The sequence below is a fragment of the Pipistrellus kuhlii genome, unplaced genomic scaffold (assembly GCF_014108245.1).
Source record: "Pipistrellus kuhlii isolate mPipKuh1 unplaced genomic scaffold, mPipKuh1.p scaffold_m20_p_14, whole genome shotgun sequence".
NCBI classification, from domain to species: domain Eukaryota; kingdom Metazoa; phylum Chordata; class Mammalia; order Chiroptera; family Vespertilionidae; genus Pipistrellus; species Pipistrellus kuhlii.
Genome location: NW_023425449.1, coordinates 1,015,001 through 1,039,644, shown reverse-complemented (window position 1 = coordinate 1,039,644; position 24,644 = coordinate 1,015,001). Strand labels below are relative to the sequence as shown.

At 63.7% G+C, this 24,644-nt stretch overlaps 1 protein-coding gene across 6 annotated transcripts in view; it reads right to left on the bottom strand.

The window, feature by feature from the left end:
• The window catches only part of TRAPPC9 (trafficking protein particle complex subunit 9), a 132,939-nt gene that overhangs the window by 27,715 nt on the left and 80,580 nt on the right, over positions 1 to 24,644 (bottom strand). For 5 of the 6 annotated variants that reach the window (XM_045581280.1, XM_036437495.2, XM_036437493.2 and 2 more), the window contains 4 exons: positions 20,743 to 20,885; positions 17,079 to 17,189; positions 6,695 to 6,848; positions 2,213 to 2,303 (listed from right to left, as the gene is read on the bottom strand). In XM_045581280.1, the coding sequence (XP_045437236.1) occupies positions 2,213 to 2,303; positions 6,695 to 6,848; positions 17,079 to 17,189; positions 20,743 to 20,885 (499 nt within the window). The remainder of the gene's footprint in view (positions 1 to 2,212; positions 2,304 to 6,694; positions 6,849 to 17,078; positions 17,190 to 20,742; positions 20,886 to 24,644) is intronic. The other variant, XM_045581283.1, reaches the window with a different exon arrangement.

The following is a 24,644-nucleotide window of genomic DNA, read 5'->3' as shown; positions in this document are numbered from 1 at the left end:
CCTGCCAGTGTTGCTCAGAGGTTGAGCATTGACCCAGGAACCAGTTGGTCATGATTCGATTCCCGGTCAGGACACAGGCCCGGGTTGCAGGCTCGATTCCCAGTGTGGGGCGAGCAGGAGGCAGCCGATCCATGACTTTCTCATCATTGATGTTTCTCTCTCTCTCTCTCTGAAATTAGTAATAATAATTTTACATACTGTGTGTGTGTGTGTGTGTGTATCCAGGAGATTTTTTAAGAGGTTGCTAAGTTTAAAGTAATTGTCTTTCCACTCGATTCGTTGTTGAAGGGCTGGCTGTGGACGGGGATACTTGCTGAATGTTCACAACGGCAAAGACTGGGAACAACCGAAGGTGCAGAAGAGAAGCCGCCTGCGCCCAGTGGAGTCAAAGCCGTGCCTGCCCTTGCTCCCTGCTTCCCACTGGGCGCTTCGGGCGGGCGGGGGCTCCCAGCCGATCCCCACCGCCGCTTCCAGGACACCCGCACAAGCCAGGCTGTGGGGTGGTCGGTGACCGACCCGGGTCCCCCCCACATCAGACAGGAAGTGTCTACAATCAGGGATCGGGTGTGGCTTATGTTTGGTTCCCAGCACTTAGCACAGCGCCTGGTGCAGAATGGATGGACAGCTCTTCACTGAACGAATGGACAAATCCGTCAATCAGAGGATCTACCAGCTCCATGTAACCTCAAGCAACATGAGCCCCGGAGTCAGGTTCCTCATGTGTAAGAAAAGAGAGGAATGATGGCGACCTCACAGAAACGTGGAGAATTCGGCCACCGTGTCTTGCTCCCCGGAAGTGTAGGTATGCCATCCTCCCTGAAGGAAGGCAGCGGGGTGCCACCACACAGCCATCCTGGTCGAGGCCTCCTCAGCGGGCATGCCCTCTTGCCGAGGAGCCCGCCCACACACACAGCCGGGACCCGGGCTCGCCGTGCCAGCCGCCCGGGCGCTATACGGGAACACGCACTGACAACATCCTCTCCAACACGCAGCTGAGCCCCAGGTTGTATTCGCAGGATGGGCGTCAGTGAACAGGTGCGCAGCCCCGCCCTGGTGCCTCTGAGGGTCTGAGGGGAGGTGTTACCGGCGCAGAAGGCAGGGGGGCGCCCAGCGGCGGGGCTTTCAAAGCAGAGAACAGACCGCTTACCCCCATTTGTCTCCAGCACCTGGGATCTATGGAAACAGCCCTCAGGACCACCATCAGAGAGCATGCTGGCCTGCGTCCTCCCGCCTGGAGGGGCAGGACTGAGGCAGGAGCGTCTAGGGGCGGTCCGGCACCCCGCAGCCCAGCCACCGCCGCCCTGTCCCGTCTGCCTTGCCCTCCAGAGGCACTTACAGTCCCAGCGTCTCTGCTTGCCCCTCTCCACACGACTCCAGCATCTGCCCCCCAGGCCCGCCCCCCAGGCCCGCCCCACCTCTGGAAGGGCGGGCACAGTGGGGCGGGCACAGTGGGGGCGGGCACAGTGGGGCGGGCACAGTGGGGCGGGCACAGTGGGGCGGGCACAGTGGGGGCGGGCACAGTGGGGGCGGGCACAGTGGGGCGGGCACAGTGGGGGCGGGCACAGTGGGGCGGGCACAGTGGGGGCGGGCACAGTGGGGCGGGCACAAGTCCCACCCCAGGAGGACCTGGTGCGTCAGCATCCCGGGTCCACGGAGGAGAAGCGGCTCAGAAAGCCGGACCGCCTGCCCGGGTCACCGCTGCTGCTGTGGCAGAGCCGGGACGGAGCCCCGCGGCTGCTGTGAGCCCACGCTGGTCCCCGGCAGGTCGCAGGCTGAGCCGGAAAGCCTCTCACTCCAACCAGACACTTGGCTCGCCGAGGGCTATGGCTGCGCTTACGGCCCAGACGGCGCCGGCCAGGGCGCCGGACCAGCGCACAGTCCCAGCGCGGCCCCCGGGGCGGAGCGCGGGGGGTCTAGGTGCTCACAGACACACGCTCTTCCCCGCGGACCCCGCGGAAAGGCGCCGAGCTCCCCCGGGGGGGGGGAGGGGAGGAGGGGAGGAGGTGACACACCCGTTCCCCCACCTCCCCACACGCAGCACCTGGAACCCAAGGGCACCCAGCGCACCCCACCCCGGGCGTCTGATCACAGGTGTGGCTGCGAGGACACTCGGGTGAGACACAGACACCAGCCTGGCGGCACAGTGAGTCCCTCCCGCGCCCCAGGTTCCCACGGCGACCTCTGGGGGCGGCCCGCAGCGGCAGGTACTCACCCCACTGCAGGGGGGCCAGCTGCAGGTGCTCCAGGGCCAGCTGGGTCAGCACGCCCTCCACGCTGGCCTCGCCCGCGCGCTTCAGCGAGGGGTGAGCCTCGGTCAAGGAAAACGCGGCTCCCGCTGGGCCCGGGACCGGGGTGAAGGAGGGCAGCGCTAGAAGTTTCCGGACAGACTCCCGGACAAGACGCCACCCGCAGATCTGCAGAGATGTGCCCTCCTCCAACCACCGAGACCCTGAGCGTGTGGGACACTGGGCCCCGTGCGTGCCGTGGTCACACGGGTACGGCAGATGGGCTCCCTGTCGGCAGGCAGATCAGGACGGGGCTGAGGCTGAGGGCCGGGCGGTGTGGGGCCCCGAGGAAATGAAGCCCCTGATGGCTCTGCTCTCCCTCCTCTGGTGCCACGTGGCAGCTGAGCAGGAGTGTGGAGGCTCGTGGCCTAGCTCTGAATCCTGGCACCACCACCGGGTCTCAGTTTCACCATCTGTAAAATGGGATGGAGGGCAGCACGCCTTCCCAGGCTCACGGAGAGTGAGTGTCACCCCACTCTCTCATTCTCCCCCCACCTCAGGAGCACGGCCATCATTTCTGTCGCCTCAGATGCCACAGCACTCCCAGTGTTTTTCCCAAAGACAATTCTCTCCCTCAGAAGGGTTTTCCACAGGAAACGCTCCCACCTCGTTACACCGGGCCGTGTGCCGAGCTGACGTCACTGCTCTGGCCCCGAGCTGAGGCGCACCTCAGAGCCGGGACGCCGTGCTCGGCCTGGCCCCGGCAGCTGCGCTTCGCAGGCCTGCGGGGACACCTGTCACCGGGGACGCCTGTGGCGGTGTCCCTCCCTTCTCAGCCCACCGCTCAGCGAGGGCACCCGTCTCAGACGGCGGTCACCGTGGCGGAGGCCCACGGGGGGACAAGCACCTGTGGTAACAGCGCCCTCGGCTCTGCTGACTTTGAAAGCCGAAGCCTCTGTTCCTGCCAAGGAGCCAGCCCGCGGGAGGCCTGTCGGGCGCAGGGGTCCGGCGTCTGTGACCTCAGGGGCAGCCCAAGGCGGGGCAGGGCAGGACCCGGGGCTCCGGGGGCTCCACGCAGCTCTTCCCACCACCGCCAGGGGCCCACCCCTCTTCTCAGGAGCGCCCACAGCGCGCCCTCCGCCTCCAGCACTCCTGGAGCCAGCGGCCCTGGCCTGTACTGGGGGGGGGGGGGGGGGAGGGCTCACGTCTGTACCCGTCTGAAATGAAGGCTCTGCAGCGTGGCACCTCCCGCTCCCTCAGAACCCGCACAGGCTTTGGAGGCGGGCGCGGGCCCCGGGAGGCTGAGGAGCTTGGCAATGCCTCGAAGGAGGAGTGAGTGAGCGGGAGCCACTGCGAGCCGCCCGTGGCTCTGGGCTTTGGGAGCCGGCCCGGAGCACACTTCCGGATTAATTTGCTCGGGGTGTGAGCCAGGAATGCTACAGCTGAGCTAATAACGCTAATTACCTGCAGCCACGCCCCCTCCCGGCCCAGGAGCCACAAGCAGTGTTGTGTCTGGGCCTGAACACTGAACGGCCCCTTCCTGCTGCAGGGGCCAAGGCGACAGTCCCAGCGCCGCAGGCGGAGGTGGCGGCCGCCCCCCCCCCCGCCCCCCGCCCCCCCCCCCTCCCGCCTTCAATACACAGACGCTGGCCCCTGGGGCCAGAGATCAATAAATGACGATGATCCTGCCATTGTTCCTACCAGCAGGACGTCTCTGCAGGCTCGAGTGCAAGGCTGTGCGTGGGGACGTGTCTAACACAGATCTGCTTCACGTAACACTGTTTTCAAAATAGACCTGAGAGGATGTGAGGGCGATCTGGCTGCGACATCTGTCACCCCATTGATGGCCAGGGTTGATTCCGCTGACTTGGCTGGCTAGGCGGGTGTCCCCCTCCTCCCTCACCGATCCATGTGCGTCCCTCCCGAAGCTGCGCGCTCGGTCGAAGGGGACAAGGTGTGTCCGAGTAGCTGTGCTCCCCTGCGAGAACCTCCACACAAGCTCTCAAAATAGACCTGAGAGCATGGAGGGTGTGAGGCAGGGACTGCCGTTTCCATTTCAGAGTTTTTAATCCAGGCCCTCACAGAGACCGAAGAGGCTGGCCCCGCAAGGAAGTGGGGGATCAGGGCAGTCTGACCCTGCAGCCCCACCTGCAGACTCAGGAAACCGGGACCCAGGGCCCACAGGCACGAGAGAGGGCGGCCCTCGGGGACTCTCCATGGTGCTGAAGAGCCTGCCTCCCTTAGGCCCTTTCTGGTTGGGCATCTGGGACACAGAATTAAGTTTCCAACGAAGTCCCAGGTCCTTGTTTCCCTGCCCTGCTCCTGTCCCTTCGGGGGGCAGGAAGGGGACCCGGGACAGGGGGCTGTGCCATCACTGTCGTGCAAGCCGGGCTTTGCAAGCCTCGGAGCCACACTCGTGTGCCAAGATTGGCAGCCCTGCCCTGTGCTACCGAACCAGAGCTACCGGGTCTGTTTCAGCAGCTGTAAGAAGGGCTTAAGGGGAGGCAGGCTCCTCAGCAGGGCTGTCCTCGGAGCTGGAGGAAGAGGCGGGCCCAGGGCCTTTAGGCCCTGTGTATGGGGGTCCCCACCTTTCCAGGCGTCCAGGTTTCCTGTGTCTGCAGGTGGGGCTCCAGGTCCAGCTCAGGCAGTGTCTGACTGACAGGAACCACCGGGCCCTCCAGCCTCACCACTCGCTGCCGAAGGCATGGCTCAGTTACCTGGAGTCACTACAGGCCGCTCATACCTCCTGCCTGTCCCAAACCCTCGGAGCGGGTGAGCCATGACACCCAGCATCCAGCGCTGCTTCCCGCCTTGGTGCCTGCCGCCGGGGCCCCCGCCTGGAGCCTGTTCAGCCTGGTGCCCACCCACCTTCTCTGGAGCTCACCTCCACCTTCTCAAGGCGTCCTCTCCGATGCACCCCAGCCCTCCCGCCTCCCTACACTTCTGCTCAGGTGTGCGAACGCCCCCACGGGCCTTCCCACGGGCCTCCCCTGCAGGGCCTGCACCCACACAGAGTGTTCACCGACACCCACTCCATACGCTGTGGGGGTGCCAAGGATGAAAAGATCCACCAACATGAGATCCCTCCTGCTTCTAAGGAGCCCTGTCTACTTGATAGATCTTATCTGCGGGCCATCCATCACTATAATTACATTTAATTATTCATCAGTGTTGGTGCAGGGCCGTTTGCACGCTCACGTCTCAGTTAACCTACGTGGCTTGGGAATCGTGAATGCTCCCTCCGAATCTCTGAAACGCACAGCGAGATGCGGGGGAAACACGGAAGGTTCAAACGCCTCCCTCCCATGTCTGCTCGGCCGCTGGCGGGGAAATATCGGGGGATGTGCTGCAATCAAAGGGCCATCTGAAGCCACTGAGCAGCGGCTGAGATCCCGCCCGCTTATGTGACTGAAGCTCCCCAGGACCCCGCCGGGTCCTTTAGCGGAAACGATGGTTCCATCAGCCCTTCCGCTGGGGCCTGTGCCGCCCGGCGGGGACCGGGCGCGGGCCAGCCGGAGCCTGCAGCGTCCCCGGGGAGGCAGCGCCCTGCTCCCAGCGCCCGGCTAAGACACATGGCTGTGAGCCCAGCGGGAAACCCTTCGTGGGTGCTCCCAGGTGAGCGTCCTGGAGGGGGTGCCAGGCTGGGGGCCGCTCCTCGACATCCCCCAGGACAGGGGCCTCTGCGCCCACCCGCCAGGGCTGCGCCCGGCCCCCCTCGGTCGTCACAGAAGGGAGCTGTGCTCCCGGAGGAAGGGCGCTCGGTGAGCAGCGAGCCTCTTCCCCGACTGTTTCCATCCGCCCGGGAGCTCGGGGGCTCCGAGGCGGGCGGCTCCACTCGGCGCCCCCGTGTCAGAGACCAGGAGACGCGAGTGCCAGACGGGGTGCTGAGTGCCAGGGGAGCTGCAGGGGGCATCGCCCAGAGGCTTGTGGGCTGAGGACCTGGAGGCGAGCCTGGGCCAGGTGAGACGGAGGGAGACCTGGGGCGGGGGGTGTACCTGGTAAAGGGGTGCCAGCAGAACCTGCAAACCCGAGTATTCACACGGGCAAGACATCCAGGACCCCAGGCCAGCACACGCCAGCCCAAGACCTTTCCTGCCCAGAATCCGTGCCTCCTCCGGGGGCCCTGCAGGTGCTGAGAGGCGGCCCTCTCTCCCAGCCGTGGATTTCTGAGCGACCTGTGGCTAAAACGCAGCAGCTGCCCGACCAGTGTGGCTCAGTGGTTGAGCATTATCCCATGCACCTAGAGGTTGCTGGTTCGATTCCCGGTCAGGACACATGCCCACGTTGCAGGCTCGATCCCCAGTGTGGGGCGTGCAGGAGGCAGCCGACCAGTGATGTTTCTCTCTCTCCCTTCCTCTCTGAAACTAACAAAAATGTATTTTTAGAAACTCAACAGCTAACCCCCCAGCGTCCCCTCGTGGTCAGAGAGCCCGAGCAGGGGCCCCGAGAGCCAGGCCGTGAAAGGATATGATCCGCCAGCGCAGGCCCAGCTTGCTGCTGATCTCCAGGCCTCGTGCCTCCTGCCTCTGCTCCTCCAGCTGCCGCGGGCTCGCGAACTGCCCCTTCTCCCCCGGGGGCTCCGGGAAGCTCTCGAAGTTGAACTTGTCCACCTGAATCGCCATCCTGAGAGAAGGGGACACAGCAGAGAATCCGTCAGGGGCCAGGGCCGCGCTGGCGTGGGAGAACCCGCACGTGCCAGCGTGAGCGGCAGAGGGGCCGGGATCGCCATTCCTGAGGGTGCACTCCCAGGAGACGAACTAACGTTAGACTCCGGGGTAGCCCCAGCTCGGAGCTGGGTCCACACACCGAGGAGGACTGGATCCTCGTCACGGACGCCCACCTCGGGGAAAGCTCGGCCCCGGAAATGTCACGTCTGGAAGAGGACGGGACAGACAGGGCCCGCTGTGGAGAACCGCAGAGGCCGGCGCTTATGCAAGCTGGGGACCCCAAAGCCCCCTGGGACCTGCATGCATCAACAGAGCCCTGTCACTCCTCATCCTCACACTCCATCCTTGGCCAGACAGACTGGCACACACATCATGCCTCACTGGCCCCTGCACCCACTGGCCACAGCCACCCTGCGCCCGCCTGCCCCGTCTTAAACCGCTTCTACCCTACAGGTTCCCGCTCCAGCACCACATTCTCTACCAGACCCCCATCCTGGCTGATGGCCCACGTGTAAGATTCTGTGCAGGTTGAAGACGGTGGTGGATTCAATGTGGCTGGCGCGTGCCCGGGACACGAAGAACACGGGGAATGGTGGCGGCTGGGTGGCCCCTGGCCCCGCGGGCAGAGGCGGCGGCCCAGGTGCCGAGGGGGTGAGGAGACGCGGGAAGAGCGGGGCCGGCCCCTCCCAGGCCCTCCCGCCGCCAATGATCCGTTCCTCTCTGATGAGTCAGAGTGAAGCAGAATTAATGCCACGACCGGCTGCCAATTTCCCTGTTTCATTTTATGGCCAAATGTGTCAGTAATAGCGAGAGCTGGCACGAGAGAAAGGTGCTGAGATGTTCAAGGAGTCTATTAAAAAGGCTGGTCTCAAAGCCGTCGTGTGATTCAGTCTGAGCAGCTGAGCGCCTCGCCCGCCCGGGACGGCTAACGATGACATTTAACACAAACCAGGCATCAGATTTAGAGGGACCCGCCCCGCAGAAGTAAATGACCTTTCCTTGGCGGTGATGGATAGTGCGGAGGCATGACCTGAGGGAGCCCGTGTGGCGTGTCACATGGGAGTCTGTGTAGCATGTCCTGCGGAGCCCGTGGCGTGTCCTGTGGGAGCCCGTGTGCCGTGACCTGCGGGAGCCCGTGTGCCGTGACCTGCGGGAGCCCGTGTGGCGTGTCCTGTGGTAGCCCATGTGGCGTGTCCTGTGGTAGCCCATGTGGCGTGTCCTGTGGGAGCCCGTGTGCCATGACCTGCGGGAGCCCGTGTGCCGTGACCTGCGAGAGCCCGTGTGGCGTGTCCTGTGGGAGCCCATGTGGCGTGTCCTGTGGGAGCCCGTGTGGCGTGTCCTGTGGGAGCCCATGTGGCGTGTCCTGTGGTAGCCCGTGTGGCGTGTCCTGTGGGAGCCCGTGTGGCGTGTCACATGGGAGTCTGTGTAGCATGTCCTGCGGAGCCCGTGTGGCGTGTCCTGTGGGAGCCTGTGTGGTATGTCCTGTGGGAGCCCGTGTGGTATGTCCTGTGGGAGCCCATGTGGTGTGTCCTGTGGGAGCCCGTGTGGCGTGTCACATGGGAGCCCGGGTGGCCTCTTGCTGGTGAGGCAGCCTCTGCTGGACCCTCAGGGGTGGAACCAGCTGGGGACCCGGAGGAGACCAGACGGTGCAGAGAAGGCACCTGTGTGTGCACTATCTCATTGTATACTGAGGGGACCTGGGTCACCACCTCATCACAGAGGTGAGCTGAGAGAGAGAATGCACAGCAGTCACAGGGGACAGAGAGCCAGGCCCTGTGGCCACCCTCTGCTCATGGCCCTTCCTGGACGCTGCTGGCCCCTCCCCACGGCCACGCCCTCCCCAGATGCTAACTCCACGCTCCCTCAGACCCAGCCGGGCAGGGCCTCACCCAGGAGCCTCGCTGCACCCCACCCACCTGCCTTCCTGGGGAGACGGCAGAGAGGTGGGTGTCAGGTGGTGGTAAGAGCTGGGACACAGGTGCTCAGGGTGCTGTGGGAGTGCAGAAAGGGGCAGCCAGTGCTTCCGGGCAAGCTCAGGGACAGCGGGAAGCCGGCTGGCTGAGCTGAGGGGGCAGGGCAGACAGCAGGGGCCGGAGGGCAGGGACCATCCCAATGGGCTTGCCAGGCCAGGAGCAGGACATGGTGGAGTGGGACTGCGACCACCACGCCGGGTGTGGCTCAGCCTGGACGGAGGTCACCGGGAAGAGCTGATGGCACTGGCTTTCAGTGCCAGGGCCCCGTCCAAACCAGAACCGCCTGCAGGAAACAAGTGTCCGAGGCGGGGCTCTCCAGGGATTTAAACGTCGAAAATCGCCTGTGTATCGTCTGTGTGCAAAGTAACATTCACACAACCTTCAGCAAACAGCTCTGTCAACAGAACTCCAGGACTATTTATAGAACTCGGGCGAGAAGTGAGGTGCCGCCTTCAGGAAATAAATTTGCAGAGGCCAGCGCGCCGTCCAGAGGCGTGCGCCCCGGGCGGCAGGAAAGCTCAGTGACAGCCCCTCGCGCTCTGGACCTCTCTCTGGGCACTGCGCTCCCTGCCCTGAGTCCCGCCGGGGCTGCGGCGAGAAGCCGGTCCTTGTGCCCGGAGTTCGGAGCTTCTCCCACTGCACCCCGGTGAGACCGCAGGTGGGGGGCCGAGGCTCCAAAGGAACGCCCAGGTCATGAGGGGTGTAGACAGGGAGGCAGAGGCCTGGGAGCCAAGATCCCACGAGCAGAGTCAGTGGGACGCCGGGCGAGGAGGGAGGGGAGCAGCGGGAAGTGTCCGAGCCCGGCCTGAACTAGGCCAGCGCTGACCACGCGCCTGCACTGCCCGCCCCCCTGTGCAGAACCTGTGCTGGAGGAGCTGCAAGGCAGCAGGCTGCGAGCAGGAGGGCCATGGGGAGCCCAGAATGGGGACACGGGGGGGCCCAGAGGCCTGGACGGGGCACAGCTGGCAGCCGGGGAGGTCCAGGCAGGGAGCGGGCAGCTGGAAGGAGGGTGTGGAAGGGTGGCGCTGGCCGAGGTGCTGAATTCAAGGAGCCTGGTGAGCAGAGGCTGAAAGATCCTGGAGACCGGAACCGGAGTGGGAGGGGTGAGGAGAAGGGGGTGCTCCTCACACACCCAGGCCGTGGCCTTCCCCCCGAGGTACCCACATCAGTCCTCATTATTTCAAAGACCAGCTATTCCGATGCAGCTCTTGGCATGACTGCACTGTCGGTGAGCCAGCAGGCCGCACCACCCTGCGCTCACACCACCGAGGGAGGGGCCAGAGCGGCTCCCTGCAGCCTGTCCGCGCACCAGGCACCAGCCTCTGGGACCCGGAGCTGCCAGGGTCTCCCCCGCTCCCACCGCCGGCATCACCCCCACTTGCTCATCGGGACGGGAACACCCAGCACCCGGTGTGTAGCCCAGGTCCCAGCCCCGCCTTCCCGGCTAAGCTCCCCTCCCGCCCCTGTGCTCCCCGTGTCTCTGATGCAGCTCATCAAAAAGCCCGGCATCGCAGGCACCGAATCCCAGCGGGCGGACAGGGCTCCCGCCATCGCAGGCACCGTCTCCCCGAGGGCGGAGAGGGCTCCAGCGAACACTGGCAGAGCCGATCTGCCCTCCCCTGCCCAGAGCGGGCACATGGCCTGGCACGCAGTAGGTGCTGCAGAAACACTGGCCGAGCTAAGAGGCACCGGAAGGCTTGCACGTGGCTGGAGCCTTCTCCTCCCGGAGGGAGCGCTCAGTGCAGAGCTCACTGGCTAAGGCGGGAAGTGCCCCATTTTGTTAACAAAATGCCTCAATCATACTAAATCAGTTGCCATTAGTAAAAAAGGACTATTACATCTAATTACACATTTCATCGATTCTGAATTAAACCTCCCAGTCCCTAAATTAAATGAGAAAAGCAAACAAGAGCAGGAAACGCTCAGATCTCCCTTGCAAACTACCGGAGGGTGTGTGCCAAGCGGGTGTGTGCCCCCATCCTGCCCGAGCTCGGGGCTGCGGAGACACGGACACCTGGACGTGCACCCACGGGTGTCCCCCGGGGTCAGGCAGCGGTAAGATCAGGGCGAGCTGGGAGTGCAGCCGTGCGGCTTACGATGCCGCAGGCCACGCGCTGAGCACCGAGCACGCACGCCAACGGCGGCGCACTGGCCGGGGGGCTCACCTGCGAGACGGGACGGTAGGCGAGGGGCTCTCCCGCCCGGCAGTCGTGGGTGAGCAGGTCCCGCTGCCTGTCTCACCCTCTGTTACCCACAGGTGACACAAAGGGAGCACCCAGCAGGTGGAGGACACAGTGGGTGCTGAACAAGTGTGGGTCACCTGGACGTCACAGATGCGTTTCAACTTGCATCTATCTCCCTCCGACTCCTGCAAGGGACAGGCGTGGGGCCAGGGCAGGGCCAAGGCTGCGTCAACAGTGTGAGAACGGCTAGGTGCATGCTGCTGATGCTCTCCGGGCAGCCTGCCTGGCAGCTGGCGGCTGGCTCGGCTCACACTGACAACAAGGGAGGGAGGCAACGGCGAGATCAAAGCTCGGCGGGAGCTCTGGTTTGCCTCCTGGAGCTCGGACAGCAGTGCTCGCGGCCTTCAAGGAGACGGACAGGTGCTATTTATACCCACTGGTTCCAGCCACGGCTAAAAGGGCAGAAGTGTCCCGGTGACGAGATGAACAGTCAAAGACAGCCTCAGTGCCCCCGACCTGCCCTACAGTGAGTGCGCCCATGACGGGCCCATGGGGAGGCAGCTCAGACGGAACGTCCCGGGAGAGGCTGAGAGGAAGAGGCGGAAGGAGGCCACGGGGGCCAGCAGGAGGAGGATGGCACAGCGGCAGCTCAGTGCTCACCGTGCGGCACACACGTGATAACCTGTGGGCTCCCCTGGCACAGAGGAGGAAACTGAGGCAGGGCAGGCCCATGCCCTTGGGTGCCAGAGCCTGCTGGCTTCCCAGCTCTGCTCTGGCCCTCACACCTGCCGGCTGCCCAGGGTGTCCAGGCGGGAGCCTGCAGACGATGTCGAGCCCACCTCCACAATCACTGACGTGGGAGCTCGGCTGTCCGCTCGGAACAGGTCATGCGTGGCAGATGCCGGCCTCAGCCTGAACGCCCGCCCTCAAGGACCGTGTCCCGGTGCTCACAGCCCCTCGGGAGCAGGTGTGACCCGTTTCACAGGGAGCCTGAGGCCTGGGGTCAGTGACGGGCCCCTGCAGGCGACAGCGGTCCTCACACTCGAGGTTTCACTGAGGGGCCCATGGCGAACACTCCCAGGCCCGGCACGGGCCTCGGGCACGTAGCTAACACAGCGCACACGGCAGCCCAGCATCGGGGATGGCCCAGGAGGAAGGGTGAGCACAGACTCAGCCACCCCGAGCCCCAGAGCTACCCTCTCCCCATCTGTCTGCACGGGCCATGGGGTGGGGCTGCCCCGCGGCAGAGCCAGCCCCACGCAGGCCAGGCACGGGCAGCCCGGACAGCGCAGGTCCGTGCTCCGTCAGCCGTCAGAGGGGGCCCCACGTCCGGGCCGGAGGAGGGAGGGAGCGCAAAGGCCGCGAATGAGACACGCAGGCGCTCCGCCCAGTAACACGCTGTGATTCATGGCTCTATCGTGGTGACAACGGCCCGCGGAGAGTCTGCGGAAGCCGAGAGGAAAAGCACACAGCCTGGAGGAAGCCGCCCTCGGGGGTTATGCCTCCATGCTTTCCCTTCCTCGAGGGCTATCTGTCCCGCGCGTGGGAGCACAGGGGGCAGCGACATGACACAAAATGGGAGGCACCTCAGTGGAGACCCCGTCCTGGCTGAGGCTGTGCAGGCAATGTGTGCGGGCAGGGCGCTCCAGGCGGCCAGTGAGGGGCCCTGGGTCACCCCCGCCCTGCCCTCACGAGAACGACACACACACAGTAAGACAGAAGTGGACAGAACATGCCGGAACCTCCCGGCACGTACGAGCGAGCAGGAGGTGAGCCGCCTCGCCACGCGGGCCAGGCTGGGCCGCCCCCTATTTCCAGCTCTGAAACCTCAGAGCAGCAGGCAACCCTAGTCCTTGTCACATGTGATTTGCTTGTTACGTGTTTTCAGGGGCAAGTGTGCTGATGTCTGCAATGTACTTTAAAGTCCAAGAACAAAAGACCATGGTTTAGTAGAGGGACCAAAAGGTGGAGACATATAAGCAGCTATACAAAAAATCGGGGCCCAATACACAAAATTGGCGCATGTGTAGGGTCCCCAGGCCTTGCCAACGATTAGGGCCGATCTGCAGAGTGCACGGCCGAGCAATGGGGGTGGGGAGGTGGCCCGCTGGCACCTGCCTTGGCTGCTTGGCACCACCCGTTCACCGGCCCACCCCAACTCCTCCCCACTGCAGCCCCGGCCCTGCTGGTGGGAGCCTGTGGGATGGGGGCAGCTCCTGCGTTGAGCTTCTGCCCCCTGGTGGCCAGTTCGCATCATAGCGACCAATTATTCCACAACTCAAGTCTATTTGCATATTAGGCTTTTATAACATAGGATACAGGGTACACCCCAAAAACATATCCACACACCATGAATTAACTATAAAGGCAGTGCCTATTAAAACAGTTCACTTTCATTTAACAGCTATCAGCTATTAAAGTATGTATACATTTTTTGTGACATCGTGTGTGTGTGTGTGTGTGTGTGTGTGTGTACATACAGATACGTGATAAAGCCAGTATAGCAAAATAGTAATAACAAATCGAGGTGGGGGTTTACCAGTACTCACTAGGAAATTCTTTTAACTTTGCTGCATGTTTGAAATTTCTCATAATAAAAAAAATGAAAAAAATATCAATCATCGTCTTAAGCGGACATCCCAGAACACCCGAGATGCCGAGGGGCATGTGGGTCCCCGTCTCAGGAATCCACCGCAGCCCCTTCAAGAAAAGTCTCAGCTCCAAGGTCGGTCTTTCTAAGTCAGCAGCAGAGGGCTCTGGGCCGGAGAGGCTCAGAGAAATAGTCAAAGCCCAGAGCATTAATACGATTAAGCACCATTTCCACGGCAACGCAACGGAGAAACGGCACCTTGTAGCTCCTCCAGCAGAGCAAGAGCGCGACATCACCGCATCCCGCGCCACCACCGCGTCCCAACACCACCACCGCGTCCCGCGCCACCGCGTCCCGCGCCACCACCACCGCGTCCCGCGCCACCACCACCGCGTCCCGCGCCACCACCACCGCGTCCCGCGCCACCACCACCGCGTCCTAACACCACCACCGCGTCCCAACACCACCACCGCGTCCCGCGCCACCACCGCGTCCCGCGCCACCACCGCGTCCCAACACCACCACCGCGTCCCGCGCCACCACCACCGCGTCCCGCGCGCCACCACCGCGTCCCAACACCACCACCGCGTCCCAACACCACCACCGCGTCCCGCGCCACCACCACCGCGTCCCAACACCACCACCGCGTCCCGCGCCACCACCGCGTCCCGCGCCACCACCACCGCGTCCCGCGCCACCACCGCGTCCCGCGCCACCACCACCGCGTCCCGCGCCACCACCACCGCGTCCCAACACCACCACCGCGTCCCAACACCACCACCGCGTCCCAACACCACCACCGCGTCCCAACACCACCACCACGTCCCAACACCACCACCGCGTCCCAACACCACCACCGCGTCCCAACACCATCACCGTGTCCCAACACCACCACCACGTCCCAACACCACCACCGCGTCCCGCGCCACCACCACCGCGTCCCGCACCACCACCACCGCGTCCCGCCACCACCACCGCGTCCCAACACCACCACCGCGTCCCAACACCACCACACCGCGTCCCCGACACCACCACCGCGTCCCCGCCACCACCCGCCCGCGCCACCACCGCGTCCCCGCCACCACCACCGCGTCCCGCGCCACCACACCGCGTCCCGCGCCACCACCACCGCGTCCCGCGCCAACCACCGCGTCCCGCACCACCACCGCGTCCCGCGCCACCACCGCGTCCCGCGCCACCACCACCGCGTCCCAACACCACCACCGCGTCCCGCGCCACCACCACCGCGTCCCAACACCACCACCGCGTCCCGCGCCACCACCGCGTCCCACGCCATCACCACCGCGTCCCGCGCCACCACCGCGTCCCAACACCACCACCACCGCGTCCCGCCCACCACCACCGCGTCCCCACACCACCACCGCGTCCCAACACCACCACCACCGCGTCCCGCGCCACCACACCGCGTCCCAAACCACCACCACCGCGTCCCCACACCACCACCGCGTCCCGCGCCACCACCACCGCGTCCCAACACCACCACCGCGTCCCAACACCACCACCGCGTCCCAACACCACCACCGCGTCCTGCGCCACCACCACCGCGTCCCAACACCACCACCGCGTCCCGCGCCACCACCGCGTCCCAACACCACCACGCGTCCCAACACCACCACCGCGTCCCGCGCGCCACCACCGCATCCCAACACCACCACCGCGTCCCGCGCCACCACCACCGCGTCCCGCGCCACCACCACCGCGTCCCGCCCACCACCACCGCGTCCCGCGCCGCCACCGCGTCCCAACACCACCACCGCGTCCCAACACCACCACCGCGTCCCGCACCACCACCGCGTCCCGCGCCACCACCACCACGTCCTGCGCCATTGGGCGGAGACACTCCTGCCCCGAACACCTCGCTGCAGTGATGCGCTCTCAGCGCCCAAACTGCATGAGAACACGTCTCCTCCTTTGACCTCCTCTCTCAGAGGAGGAGGCAGAAACGGGCCCCCTCCCACGCCTGCACCTGCTTTCTCTCGCCTCCACGGCTTAACCTGCAACCAATTCCGCCTCCGCAGGGCTGGCTCCTCAGTCCCTGTGCCAGGCCTGCTCCTCCGGCTTCAGAATCGGCGAGGGGCAGGGGTGAGCGCTGTGTGCCAGGCACAGGCAGGCGCTGACACAGGGTCTCGCTCACCCTCCCAGAGCCCCGTGGAGCCCCTTTCCCTCCGTACCCAGAGGGGGGCAGGCTCGGGGGTGACGGAGCCGCCAAGGCCGATGGTTACGTAGGTGACAACACCATGGGTGACGGAAGCAGAATAAACTGAACTGGACCCGGAGCAGGGAGCCCCGCCAGGCGTCCGCATGAGTCCCTGGGGCCCCCGGGATGGTGAACGGGAGTGCGCCAAGAAAATGAGTCGAGAGGGGACACGGAGGCCAGCTGACGCCTGGCGCCGCTGGAGGCCATGGAGTCTGCGGAGCTCGGGGAGGGCTGGGCCCGCCCCGGGAGGAAAGCACCTGTCTGGCGGCTCCGTGGACCCGGAACTGGGCACAGGAGGGCACGTCTCAGGAGCCCCGGGAGCCTGTGGGGCGTCCAGGAGCCAGAGGTCCATCCGGCAAGGAAGTCCGGCCCAGGCCCCCTGCTCAGAGCTGCTGCAGGGCCGCGTCTGTCCTGTGACAGCCCCGACCGAAGCGCTTCCTCAGGAGCTAAAAATAGCTGCCTTAATGCCAATTAGTCCCGACAGCCACCACCACTCTGTCCACAGCAAGGCCCAGGCCCGGGAGTTGCCATAGAAACTGGAGGGCACAAGTGGCCCTGGCTATCTCAAGGTCACAGGGGACTGGGGCGACCCCGGGGCGCGGCCCTGGAGGGCACTGGGCTGCGGGCGGGCACACAGCTTCACTGAAGGGCCAGGGGAGCTGACGGGCACCTGCAGAGACAGCAGCCGAGTCCGGCAGAGGGGCAGCCCGCACGCAGCAGTGGCTCCTCCACCCAATCCCAGGCAGAGGGGGGAGTCCCCGGGGCCTGGGTTCTGCCCCAAAGAACAGTGTCTGTTTCCCAGGACCCTGCACACCTGGCGAGAAGATGTGCTTTTCGTAAACGTTAATAAACAAAAGGGAGCAACTCTGTTCTGTGAATTTCCAGTAAGAAGGCATGGGCCTGTGACACCATCCCCATGCCCACACCGCCCCCCGGCACTGGGCAGAGACTTCCGGGGAACAGCAGCGCACGTCCGTCTGCCAGCTGAGACAGGGCTGCACGTGTAGGTGTGAGAATTCCATCCGGGCGCCTGGCTACGGCTCAGGTAAAAGACAAGCATCCCTAAGACGCTCTGCCACAGGAGGAAGAGAAGCAGACACCCAGTGCCTTCTGATGGAGGGAGCACAGGGGAGGGGGGCAGTGGGATGCGGGGAGCGGGGACGCGGGGACACGGGGAGATGGGACACGGGGACACGAGGACGTGGAGATGCGGGACACTTACCGCTGGCACTCGCCCGCGTGCAGGACGAGCTCCTCGTTGCCGCGGGCGCTGAGGCTCAGCTCATGCTCCGTGGAGTTGAAGACGTCCAGGAGCAGGTGGCACTGCCGGGTGCTGCGGGAGAGACGGGAGGCTCAGAACGGCCTGGCACCGAGGACAGCAGCTCTGCCTGCTCCCCCAGAAGGTCCTCCCCACGTGATCCATCGCCAATGCCCGTTCCCCTGGGCTGAGAGAGGACCACGACGTGTTCCAGGCAAAACTGTGGACTGGAACAAGCGGGCCTGCGGGCCTCCTCGGTCCCGGGCCACATGCTCACGACCCTCTGTGCCCCGCACACACCCCGAGACCGAGGGAGGTGCCTGGGGTCTCCTCGCTCACACACGTGGAGACCAGACGACTTGACAGTGAGTAACACAGCCAGACAGCAGGGCAGGGGCCAGTGTCATTCCATGAAGCCACGGCCGAGTCACAGCCCCATCAGCCTCTGCTCCCCAGGCCCTGGGCCTGGGGAAGGGCCGGCCGATGCGGATGTGCGTGGCTGCCCTGGGTTCGCACACCCTGCTCCTGCTCAAAGCCTCTGTGTTCACGGCAGACGAACCCGGGTTCTCTGCTCTTTCCAGGAAGGGAACCCAGGTGAGCAGGCATACCTTCTCCGTGGCTGCGAACACACACACACGTGCACCCACATATACACACCCTTGCACATATGTGTACACATGCACATGTGCACACATATGCATAGGCACATGTCATCACAAAGACCAGGGCATCGGGGAGAGAACGTTTTTCCAATGCGCACCGGAGCGCGCCTGCGAGGAGGACGGCAGAGCAGCAGCCTAAGCGGCCCACACCCGCCTGCAGAGGGCGGGCTCGCACCGGTGGCTCCTGGGCCCTTGAGGGGGTGTCTCCCCAGAGGTTTAGCTCTTGAGAAACATTCATTAGCTCTGACAGCTGCCTACAACAGGCTCTTCAGTCCGCTCCCGGGAAAATGAGCTTTCGGGAGCGATCCATTCCGCCTCTGTCATAACTTCATGAAATCTTTAATCACAGCGGAGCCTTTCCTCGGAAGAGGGAGTTGGTAGAACATTTATCAGGGAGGGAAGTGGGTGGCTTTCGAGCGGGGAAGGGAAGGTTCCAATGTCTGCGTCCTCGCTCCCAGCCGCACCTCCGGGTCCTCCCAGGGTCCGGACATCAACATCCGGTCACTCCTGGGAGCCCACAGGGCGCCGCGGCCTCGTGCACTGAGCCACACCCAGCGGGGTCCCAAGTCTGCAGCTGCCCGGAGGCTCCCTTGTGTGTGACAGAGAGCCAGGGGCTCACTTAGCCCAAGGCGAGGGAAAGACAGAACCAGGGGTCCGGGTGCTCCTGGTGACGGACGAAGCCATTGCTCGCTGCACCCGGAGCTGCCGCGCTCACAAACGTCCTCGAGCCACGAACACCCGGCCGTCCACGGAACCAGGGTTGCTCAAGGCACCATGCAGGGGCCCCCTGCAACCCAAGGCTCCAGAGGGGGCTGCGCCAGACCCGGAGCGCTGCCGGAGTGAGGTCACAGAGAGGCGGGAGCACAGCCACCAGCCCCTGCTGTGCCGAGGTGAGTGACTCCTGCGGAAGGCACAGGGCAGCTGCCAGAGCTGGCGCGTGTGACACGTGTGACCTGTGCCTCTATCCCTAGCACATGGCACTCCGCTGCTGTGCGCACGGCACACACGCGGGAAAATGATGCCACCACTTTCCGGTTATCCACCTTGTGGGAGGCCCTGCATTCGACACTTAGGGACATACTTGGGCAGGGCCTGCAAGATCCGTGTTGCTCCCTCTCAGACGGAGGGAAGAGAGTCTGGAAGAAATGTGGATGACACAGCATGCAGGCGCAGAGCCAAATCTGAAACCAGGTGCAGAGACGAGCCTGGTCCGTGCACAAACCACATTCACGTTGGATCTAAAACCGACCGCACCCAGAACTGTAACAACGGGGAGATGGGCATCTGCGTTCCCGCGGCCTGGCTCCGGCCTGCGCTGCGCTGCCCCGGGGAAGGGTGGAGTTCCCTAAGTGGTGTGATTTCTGTGAATAATGGGACGCTGCGGCACCCCATGCCTGGCTCGAAGGAGGAGTGCCGCTTCCTCAGCTCAGAGGCAGCGTCTCCGCCAGCCCATTTATCCCAACAGCTCCCGGGACGGAGGGAGTGCGGCCTCAGGCGGGCAGGCCCGTCCATCCCAGCCCCGGCCCTGACAAGCTGCCGCCTGCTGGTGTGCGGAGGGACCTCGGGGGTGATTGATCTCCTAAATAAAAGGGCCCAGGCCTGTGCGCAGTCGGGAGGAGGAGGAAACGAGGAGGACACCGCCATCTGGGCCGCGCGGGGCGGGGAGAGAGCCCGCCCTCTGCTGTCTGCTGTCACCCTCTTCCCACCAGGGGGCTCCTGGTCAGGCCCGAGGGACAGGCAGGCTGAAGCGGAGGTGAGCCCAGGCATGGGCGTCCTGGCAGAGGCCCTGGGCAGAGGCTCGGAGCAGGTGCTAAGGAGGCCACAGCTCAGTCCCCTCTCTGGTCCTCGCTCATGGGCAGCAGAGGGCGAGTTGGCGACAGGAAGGGATGCAGTGCGATGTGGGCGGGGCTCTGGAGCTGCAATGGGGCGCCGGGCACCCTGGGCGCGGAGTGGGCCTGAGGGAGGAGGGTTCCCTGCCGCCTTTCACCACTAAACATCACCATCGAGAAGAACCGCATCGATGACCAAGTTCGCACCCTCCCGGGACCCTCGACACTTAGGTACACACCGCTGAGCAGGTGCAGGGGGTGGGACCACCTGCATCCTTCCTTCCTGGAGCATGTTTATATTGTCTCCCGGTATCTGCATAGCCGTATGACCAACATTTCCCCGGTGTGCAGCCTGCCTTTGGGTGATCTGGGGGTGGGAAGGGAGAGCTTAACTGGAACTTATGCGCATAAATGCCCGCCCAGGGGCACAGACAAGAGTGCAGTGAAGGCGGGGAGGGTGGCTGAGGGGGAGGGGGAGTAACGTCTGTAATATTTCCAACAATAAAGATAAATTTATAAAGGAGGAGCCTGAGCCGAGCCATTCCTTCTTGCCCAAGCCATCCTCCAAGCCTGTGGGTGAGAACCCCTCTCGCACCCTGCCCACGGCTGGTCTGGAGTGGACACAGGGTCTGACTTCCTCTCCCCGAAGGAGACCGGCCTGGGGAGGAGAGGCCGCGGGCAGGAAGGGCTCCCGGGCAGAACGGCCTGGTGCTCCGACGGCGGGGAGCTCCCTGAAGCGAGAGGCTGGGCAGCCTGGGCCGCACACTCTCCTGGGACGCAGTGACATAAAGAGAGGGGCTGCCTCCTCTGGGCACCCCAATGCAGGTCAGAACCCAGGCCAGGCTCAGGGCAGTGAGCGGGCAGCATCTGCACAGCGCTGACCACACACACACACACACACACACACACACACACACACGGCAAGTGGCAATGTCAGCGTGACCATTACAGCATGGGGTGCATGTGGGGGACCCCTGCTCACACCCAAGTGCCTGTGGCCCTGCCTGCTTCTTGGATGAGGACTGAGACCCAGGCTCCTCCGCAGCCGGTGCGAGGGCCGGGCCTGGGAAGTGGGCCAGGGTGGCGCCGGGTGCACACGCGGGCTCTGGGACGAGGGAGCAGGCGGCGGACGGTTACCTGGAGGCCGGCAGAGTGCTGACTCGCGTGAAGAACACGGACGGCTCCACCTCCACGCGCAGCCCCAGGGACAGGTCCCTGTAGTAGCCGTCCACGTGGCCCGGGCCTCCGGAGTACTTGAAGTTCAGGATCGCTTCCAGGACCTGCGAACGGGCGACACGGCGTCAGTCCTGGTGCAGTGGCCCGTTCCTGCAGGAGGCGGGCTGCAAGGGGCTGAGGTGGCCGGGGGAGGGCCATCAGTCCCACCGGGCGGCCCTGGGCGGCGTGTCCCCGTGGTCACGGGTAGAGCCAGCCGTGGCCAGCGCACGGAGCGGCTCCCTCACTGCGGGAAAGCCAACAGACTCGGGGCGACCGCCTGGCGAAGCCCAGCCTCCAGCAGCAGCCGCCGCCCTGGCTCTGCTGGGGGCTGGCTGTTTGGGGTAAAACTGAACGCCACGAGCAGGAGGGAGGTCGCAGGCGCCTCCGGGAGCCGGGAGACAGATAACTGTCAGTGCCAGCGAACAAAGAAGGAAGCGTCTGTTTCTACTTTCTGGGGATTGGAGGTTTCCTTGTTCTGTGAGAACCAGGCAAAGATGTCATTGCGGAGGAGATAACGGTCTAATTTATGAAAATCAAGCACAGAAAGGGCCTGTGAAATCACGGAGTCTCGCTGTCTTTCTTCCTTGATTAAAAGGAAAGCCTCGTCGCTGTCTGAGATTGGGATATCTCGCTAAGACCACCCAGCGGGTGGTGAGGCGGGAGACCGGGTGTTCAAGTGTCTCAGCGACAGTGCCACGGAAGCAACGCGGCCTCTGCCAAGGCACGCCTCCCTCGGGGCATGACGGAGGAAAGACTGTCACCAGATCCGCACTGGGCAAGGCACTCGGAAAACATGACTTGTTTTCCAGGCATCGATGATGGTTCGGACTAAAACGAGAAGCCTTTTTCGGCGGCTACCTTCCAATGAGGACCTACTAAGTGCCGAATTCTCTGCCACGCGACCTGTGCACGTTAACCCTGCCGTTCTTAAGCACGTTCTTATTGGTTTTTAGAGAGAGGGAGGGAGAGGGAGAGAAACATCAATGAGAGAGAAACACCATCGATCAGCTGCCTCCTGCACGCCCCCTAGAGGGATCGAGCCTGCAACCCAGGCAGGTGCCAGGAATCAAACCGTAACTTTTTTTTTAAATATATTTTATTGATTTTTTTTACAGAGAGGAAGGGAGAGAGATAGAGAGCTAGAAACGTCGATGAGAGAGAAACATCAACCACCTGCCCCCTGCACACCCCCTACTGGGGATGTGCCCACAACCAATGTACATGCCCCTGACCAGAATCGAACCTGGGACCCTTCAGTCCGCAGACCAATGCTCTACCGCCGAGCCAAACCGGTTTCTGCCGAACCGTAACCTCTTGGTTCATGGGTCAACGCTCCACCGCGGAGCCACAGGGCGACTCCGTAAGAGCCCTGCAGGAGGCCCTGTGTTCACAAACAAGGCTCAGAGCGGTCAGGTGACTGGCCCGGGAGCAGCACACCAGGCCATGAACGCAGAGCCATATGCCGGACAGCCTGCTCTCTTGCCGTTTATGCAAATTATTGGGAACAGCCTTCGTTCACCCACCCAATCGTTCACTCACCAACCCGAGGGGGGTGTCTGCCACGTGAGTGGGTGGCGGAACACTCGCTACCACCCCTGAGGGGCTGAGTTTACTCAAAGTCACAGGCCAGAGATGGCGAAGATCAGTGGCGGCCGTGGCAGGGAGGGGCAGGCCACAGGGAGGGAGGGACGGCACCCTCAGGAAGACTGGGTCAGGCTCTCATCAGGCTGGGAATGGACACTCGGTGGAGAAACAGCGGTCAGCGAAAGCTCATTTCTAAGATGTCAGGAAAGCGGCCATTCTGAGTGAGGGAATCCGGGGGGACAGGGCGAGACCAGTGAGCAAGATCACGAATGGGAAAGAGAGCCGCCTGGCGGTGCAGAGGCCGCCCCGCTGGCAGAATGACAACGGAACGACGCACACCATTCAGTGCCAACGGATTCCACTGCTTAGACAAGTGGCTGTGCTGCCTAATGGGCCGCGGAGACAGACCGGAGGAGGCTCCCGGCGACTGAACCGCTAATCCACGCAGGTCGGCCTCCTCGAGGCTCCGAGGCTGAGCCGGGAGGAAGGACACCGCCGGCTGAGCCCAGGGCGCCTGGCCCCCTCACCCCATTCCCAGGCGTGTGCTCCGCGGCCCCACTATGCGGTTTAACCACGGAGACGCAAAGCAGTGGCCACCAAGACTGGGCCTGGAACTTGGTTCACATGCTGTGATGGCGGCTCCGCAGACAGCTGTGCTCCTCCAAAGGATGCCGCACTTTAAGCGGAAGGAACAGGAATTGGGAGATCATTTTCAGATCCAACAAGGGGCTGCAGCCACCCCGAGAACAGGGAGCGCCTGGCCCACCCCCCAGCAGGGCCATGGCCACGACGCAGTGGGTGGCACTGGTGTCAGCCTTCGCCGTCCTAAGCACATCACACACAGGAAGCCGTGGCAACCAGGCTGCACCCAGGGCACGTCTGCCCCGCCCCTGCCATGCTGCCCTCCTGGGTTTCAGGAGACTCCTGGGTCAGCCCTTAATGAGCCGAGATTGAAATCATCGGCGAGGAGGGAAATTCATTTCCTCTGCCCGGTCACCTCAGGGGCTTCAATATCTGGGGTGCGGGGCGGGGAGGGCGCTGGCTGTGACTGGGAGGCAAGTTCCCACAGGCCCGCTGCTCAGCATCCACGGCTCATGTCAGCGCGGTGCTGAGACAGCACGCCCACGGACGAGTCTCCGACGAGTCTCCGTGAATCTCCTTCCCTCTCTCCGCTTCCTGTGGCAGGTGCTGCCTGCCCCTGTAAACCATTCCCGGACTCTCCATTCATTCACTTGCTCTCTTGTTCATTCATCCTTTCACTCAATCATTCATTCATTTGCTCATCCATTCATTCACTCCGCCTTTCAGGCTCACTAGACACCTCCAGCCCTGGGCCTGTCCTGGAGTTGTGCAAACATTCACCCTGGAGTTGCCTACAGTGCATGTGTGTGTGCATGCACACGTGTATGTGTGTGTGTGTGCATATCTGCACATCACTGCGTACACAACTCATGCTGGCTGGAGGTTATCACCATGGGAATGTCCTGCTGGAGGGTGCAGTGGGACAGACGCCCCCACGGCCAGCCGGCGATGCAGGCGGCACAGCCTCTCCGGAAAGCCATCTGACAGCCGATCTGACCAGGGGCTTAGGACATGAAGCCATGCTGCCTCTGGGCCCTGTGCTCAGAGTCCAACCTGGAACCCAGCCTGTGGAGAAGCTTTTCCGAATGTTCCGGTGACAGAGTGCAGTGGAATGTCGCTGAGCCATTAGGTTACGTTGACACTAACGTGGCCTGTAGTGGGAAACTGCCTCCGGACCAATGCTGAGCTAGGAGGCAGGGTGCAGGCATCTGGAGACTAAGCAGGATCACTCCGGCCGGGGGCCCAAGTCCCGCCTCCCCACTGGCCACCGTGCGGCCATGGCCAAGCCCCGCCAGCTGAGCCTCGGGTCCCGGGCAGAAACAGGGGAACCACCTGAGTCGTTGGGATAAAGAGCCTAGGACAGTGGCTGGCAAACTCATTAGTCCACAGAGCCAAATATCAGCAGTAAGTATGATTGAAATTTCTTTTGAGGGCCAAATTTTTTCAACTTAAACTTCTTCTAATGCTACTTCTTCAAAATGGACTCGCCCAGGCCATGGCATTTTGTGGAAAAGCCACATCAAGGGGCCAAAGAGCCGCATGTGGCTCGAGAGCCGCAGTTTGCTGACCACTGGCCCAGGACAACATCTCTCACTCCATCACAGGGGCTGCTGTAACGCACGCCGAGGAAAGAGAATAAACATGCTGAGTCTGGGCAG